We start from the raw sequence: 6,470 nt of genomic DNA on the forward strand, positions 1-6,470 counted from the left end.
AAAATATATAATTAATTATCTATTCCTTTTAAAATAAGAATAAAATTATTTAATTACTTAAAAATATTATTGTTATTTTTTATATTTAAAAATAAAATAAATTTTTAAAAAATATTTTATATATAAAGATAGAGGAAGTAACTCTTTGTGGGGGACAATTTGAAGTTTTCAACTCACCTCCCACCCTGTACTATTTTGAACATCATGGAAAGAGAAGCTTAAATTTTAAGCGAGGACTCAAATCTTGATCCAACAACCCTATTAATAGTGTATTGTTTACTTTAATTAATTTATAGAAATAATTTAATTTTTAACTCCTAAACTTTTCTCAAATATAATTTAATCATTAAACTTTAATTTAGTATAGCATAATATTTATAGTTTTTTTGATTTTAGAAATTATAACAGTATTAAGTCAAAAAATTATTAAAAAATGAATTGTTCTGATTTTCAAATAAAAAAAAACTAAAAGAATTGAGTTTATTTCAAGTCAGTGATTGATAATTGATGATGGAAGAAAAATGTAGGGAGTAATAATTGCACTTTCCCTAGAAGCTGTTATTTTAAACGAAAAGAGATTTTCAAGATCAGTAAGGATGACTCGGAATGAACTTTAGTCTAATTTGATCTTTTAAGTCTGGAAGGTGAGGCTGCAGACGACAAGTCAACATTCAAGTGATCGAGTCAAACACATGTTCGTAATTGCGTATACTTTTGGTTAAGGATTATATTTAATACATCCACCATCTCATGTATGTACTTTTATTTTTTTTAATTAAATATAATATAACTCTAATTTAATTCAAACAAACTATGTGAGAATCATTTCAAAATATTACGAAGATTTAACAGCACAACTAATAGATCAAGGTTTTCTGGTAATGGTTTTTTTTTTGTTTTGGGTTACACAAAGATGTGTCTTTATTAGAAGCTATCATGTCTGAAACACTTTTAAATGTTAATATGATCGCATCTTTTAATATAATGTAAATGGCGTTACAATTGAAAATAAAAAACTAAAATGACTAAATATTGTAATAATAGAGTGAAGTAGGTGAGCAGCGTGAGTAGTTTAGTTTTAACTTTTGATTACGTATGGATTTTTGTCTTTTCCAGGATTATCATATTCTTTAAGAAAATATTTTGGGAGAATGATAAAAAATTCTAAAAAGATCAATTAATTTAAATTAGGTCTAAATTGTCAAACTTCATGAATTTTTAAATCAATCTCTTAATTTTACAACTGTGTTATAATAAATTTGTAACTTATTTTTAAATTTTAATATGGTTGAAGAATAAAAAAAATTTATTTTTCATGTTAAAATTCAGAATATAAAATTAAAAATTTATTATAACAGATTTGAAAAATTAAAAATTGAATTATAAATTTTTAAAGTTTAACACTTAAAATTTAATTTAAATAATTATTTTTTTAAGTACCTCTCTATCATTCTCCTAAATATTTTTAACATAAATTTTTCAACTACATTTTTTTTTTGTTATTTTAGTATAGAGGACCAGGCCCAAGTTCAAAGAGATAATAAATATTTACGCAATTATTGATTTAGTTCTTAAAATTTATTTTTATTAATTTAATTTCTTATGCTTTTTTAAATTATGTAATCCTTAAAGTTTCAAGACAAAAATTGACCCTCAAATTGATGGTGTGTAAAGTATGTTGATAATTTAATATGTATATGCAAATAAATGAGGGCAAATTAATCATCATATCAGTTTAATTAATTTTTATCAATTAATTCCTTATGTGAAGTTTTGTTTTTTTTTTTATTTCCAAGTCTGTTTTTTACCTAAATAATTACAATTTTTATTAACTTTATGACTACCTTAAATATTCCGTTATCCATCTCAACAGATTTTAACAGTGTTATTTAAAAAAAAAAATAAAATCAACTGATAATCAATATAAATTAAAAAAAATCAAATAGATAAAAATTAAATTTAAAAAACTAAATTGATGACTAAAATAAATTTGGACGCCGGCAATTTCTTCCAAGTTTAGAATGAGATTGTCTCACTCAAGCATACACTGCTATGAGGCAAACCCAGCTGGTTAATTTCGTGGGTTTGTCTAAGCCAATTATTTTTAATATTTTGATGGAATTATTTTCCAAAAAGACTCTTAAAATAATTCTTATAAAATTTATATTTTTAATTAATAAGACCGGTTTGAATCAAACCAGTATGACCCGGCTTAATCATTAAATATTAGTAATATTTTTTGGTCAATATATCCAGCTCAACTAATAGCAATTTGTCATATTCTTGGACGATAATGCTTTGAACTTTGAAATAAAAAAACAATCTTGTCCCATTTTATTCAATAAGAAATGGACAATGATTTTAACCAATAAACTTTAACCTTTAACCTCTACAGTGAGAAAACAGCATGAACTCCAAGCCTGGCTTTAATCCTGACTTCGTCTTCTCTGCCTCAAAATCTCAAGATGCTATCATGGATCCACCTACTTTCAAAGAAGAGATTGATTTGATCAACCGAAATGCTTCCGAGGTAGATGAAGAAATGATAGACAAAGGATCAAAAAGCAAACAACATGGAGCTCAGCCTATGGATATGCACTCTGAAAGTGTTCGTGACAGAGAAGTAAATCCAGGCGACGAAAAATTTTCACAGGGTATCAAAGCTTTCAAGGCTCCTATTTCTTATAAAGATTTCCTCGTAGGCTATAATGGTTGTTATGGGATTAGTGAAGGAAATAACACTGAGCACATTAATGATTCTCTAGCTAAGGAATTGAAGCAAAAATGGTCTCCCCCATGAATATACCAAGAAATTGATGGATTAATATTCAATATCCAGATCTCAGATGAAGAATGAAAGGATATTTGCATACCCTGAATGGATGCTATAGTCATTAAAACTCTGGGTATTGCCAAAAATTATTTTTTTTTTGGTAGTATTAGATAGGAATAAAATTCCTCGTTAAATCTCCCACTAATTATTTATTTTTAAAGAGATATAAAAATGAGTCATTAATTTTCTCATCAATTATTTTATTTTAAAGAGAAATTAATATTTTCTAGCTAGTTTTCCACTCTATTTTAAATCATCTATGAAATTAATATTCTTAGCTAATTTTCTTTACTAATTTGATATTTTAAAAAAGAATAAATGATCCATTGATAATTTGCATTTCTATAGAAAGTCATTCATAAACTATACAATTTGATTGATCATTAAAAGTTTTCATCAGTGTTTTTTTTTTTTTCCAGAACAAGTTTTCATCAGTTCTTTAGTTTGGGGAGGAGGAAATCTGAAAGCCCTTCAGGGCAGGATGCCAGGCGCCAGCTCTAATATATGCCTCTTTCATTTTTGTTTTCTTTTTTCTTTTTTTATGAACCAATTAAAGCTTATGAAAAAATCGACATGCTGGGGACATCCTAGAATCACCCATTCCTACAATGGGTAAGTTTGAAATTTTAAAAGTGTTAACTATTTGATCTAAACTATTTAATTTATGTTGTTAATATCTCCTTGTAATAAAGATCATAGAAATATATTTTAGTTTTTGTTTTTGGTTTCAACCCTTTTTACCTGTCTTTAACTTTATGATAAGATCACAGTACTATAATTATATTTTTTGAAACTGTATATAGAGTGCATTAAAAATAAGCATAATAGTAAAAATGCTACGGTTATTGTTCCCTTGACACCGATTCTGTATTCGTTCAGGCATGGATTACAGCAACTGTTCGCTTGCCGCGAGAGAGAGAGAGATATATATATATATATCAAATAATGTATTACAGTGACAGTTTGCTTTTCGTAATTGTATGTTATTTAAAAAAAAACCCTTTTTTGCTGGTAAAAAAAATACTTTTTTATAATTTATTATTTATTTATAACCCTGTATATTAAATATTTTTTTGGATTGAAGGTCATTTAAATGACCCCAATCAAAAAAAGTACTCAATTTCTTTCATTTCATATATTTATATGATACAAAATACAATAAATTTCATTATATCAAGAGAGTTATTTCAACATTTACATCCATTACTTTTTCATTAAAAAAATAAAAATATTTTTAATCAAATCTTATCCTTAATAAAATAGTTACTTGTCTTTAAATTAATTCTATCTTTTCATATTTCTTTATTTAATAGAGCATTTTACTCTAAAATAAACAAAAGTGATTTATTCAATAAAGGTATTTTTTTAAAAAAAATAATGATTACAACTTGAAAGACTAAAATATTTTATTTTTCTGAATATCTAACTCCTAAAAAAGTATCTTATATTTTTTAATGGAGAGAATAATTATGTTCCTATTTTCAAACTTAAAAAAAAAACATTAATATGATTCTCAGAATCATAATCAACAACACACAAAAAGACTTCATAAGAAGGTTAATACTAAGATCAAAATTTTAAAAAATATTTTAGTTTTGGAATTTGGGAAAATGAGTACTGAATTTAAGATCTTAAGTTATAATAGGATCTTGATTTGATATTCACTTGTTCATGAAGCTTTTGGTATCTCCTCCCAACTTCTTTCTCATGCTTTTTTTAATAGGAGACTTTTTATTTAACAATTATTACTTACTTCATTTTTATTTATAAGAGAAATTATTATTTTTTACTTATTTTTTATAAACAAATCACACATTTTAATAAACATTGATTATATATTTTTTTAATTGTCCCTCATAATTTATATTAATAAAAAATAATTAATACATGCTTATATTAATTAACATAAGGTATTTTAATAATTTTTTTATTTCATACATAATTATTATAATTAACTAACTTTATTAAATTTTATTATACAATTTTTTTCTTTTATACAGAGAAATGGAAGGAGTAATTTTTTTTTTCTAAATATATTAGGGCATGTTTGATTGGAGGGGAGGGGGATTATAATTGCTTTGATTTAAAAGTCAAAAGTTGGGTTAAAAAATTAATCAAATTTCCTACCTCTTGTAATTTACACCTTTTTTTAAGAAAAAAAAATTTCATAACCACATTTAACCATTTTTTTTAATAAATGAATTCATCAAAAACTCACCACCCATATCCTCTTCACCAAACCCTCCAACCAAACAGGGGTTTAGGGTTAGATATTCTTTACCTAATTACAACCTCCTAGTTAATTAACTAGACAAACATATTATAATTATTCTAGAGGGTAATTTTTAATTTTTAAAAGAATAAACTAATAAGTATCGGAATGAGAATTTCAACGAGATAAATACCGCATAAGTTTAATTTGTCTTAGTTATGTTGTTTTGTTATAATTAATTTCTCATTTCGTCTCGTTGCATATGGATTGTATTAGTGTACTGTCGAAAGGAATCATAGGACACCCAATGTGAATGGGATTAGTCAGACAACTAACACCTTTAATTTATATATAATTAAACTTTAATTTTGTTTGTTGGTGGATGTCATTTCTCATTGCTGTTGAAGTTTTAAGTATGTTGATTATCAACTTACATATAGTTGTTCACAGCTAATGCAAGAATTTTTTGGATTTTAAGCTAAACCAGTTTAACTTTTTTATTTATTCGGGAAATCTGGGGTTGTTGCATGCGTAGAGATAAAAAAATGAGAGTCAGTATTTAAATACTGTATTATTAAAATATTTTTCAAATCATGACAATATAAAAGTGAAAGAAAAAAGTCACGTTCACAATAGTGTTAATTTGTGATGAGTATCTATATAATCTAGCTATATCTATAGCTTGTCCAGAAGTTAAATCCTTTTATATATTTTTTTGTTTATGTTTAATATTTAGCTAGAGTAAATTACACGCCTTAAAAAAAAACAAAAAACAAGTAGAGTTTAAAGTAATTTAGATACAGTAGGCATGGACCCTCAAGTCGAGCATGTTAGATTTTATTTTATTTTTTTTGGTGAAAAATTCTCAAAAAAACGATTCAGTTAAGTGAAATTAAGAAAAAATGTCACCATCATCGAGCTGTCTCATCATACAATAGTCCTTAATTTTTATGTTAGCATATATAATTAAAGATGAATGACAATAAAATTTTAAAATAATAAATTTATAATAATTAAGTTGCTTATAAGATTTTTTAAAAATAAATTATAAATATTGATATATAAATAAAAATATAAATTACAAGTTAAGAGTTATATTTAAAATTTAATATTTTATTTATAATTAAAATTTTTAAATATATATTTAAATTAATATTTTAAATTAATTTTTATTAATTTTATTGAAGAGCTAACAGTTATATATTTATTGTTTTGTGATTTTAAAGTCATTTTTTCTATAATCAAACTTTTTAAAATATAATAACTCCCAGCCTTGTTTTTCTTTTATTATGGCTGCCAGGCTGCTTGATGACAGAGAAAGACTGAGAAAGTGTCTTTCTCTCACTTCACATCAGTTGTGGGTCCTACATGTTAAAAAAATATAATAAAACCTGTTCGTGTTCTGGTTGGATTCTACTTGTTACA

The 6,470-nt window shown here is 24.8% G+C and overlaps 1 protein-coding gene across 1 annotated transcript; it reads left to right on the forward strand.

The window, feature by feature from the left end:
* Positions 1–2,395: 2,395 nt before the first annotated feature.
* Positions 2,396–3,449, forward strand: LOC129302835 (uncharacterized). The gene is made up of 2 exons (XM_054941701.1): positions 2,396–2,654; positions 3,253–3,449. Exons 1-2 carry the CDS (start codon positions 2,408–2,410, stop codon positions 3,447–3,449), a joined length of 444 nt encoding a protein of 147 aa, XP_054797676.1. The 5' UTR covers positions 2,396–2,407.
* The last annotated feature ends 3,021 nt before the right edge of the window (positions 3,450–6,470 follow it).

Source organism: Prosopis cineraria, unplaced genomic scaffold (assembly GCF_029017545.1).
Source record: "Prosopis cineraria cultivar Desert tree isolate PC_DT_omini unplaced genomic scaffold, ASM2901754v1 PC2, whole genome shotgun sequence".
NCBI lineage: Eukaryota > Viridiplantae > Streptophyta > Magnoliopsida > Fabales > Fabaceae > Prosopis > Prosopis cineraria.

What these genes read in the sequence shown, in the direction of transcription:
- LOC129302835 (XM_054941701.1), top strand. Translation starts at nt 2,408, where the DNA reads ATGAACTCCAAGCCTGGCTTTAATCCTGACTTCGTCTTCTCTGCCTCA. An exon ending in CGACGAAAAATTTTCACAGG is followed by an intron (nt 2,655 to 3,252) that starts GTATCAAAGCTT and finishes TTTTTTTTCCAG; the next exon opens with AACAAGTTTTCATCAGTTCT.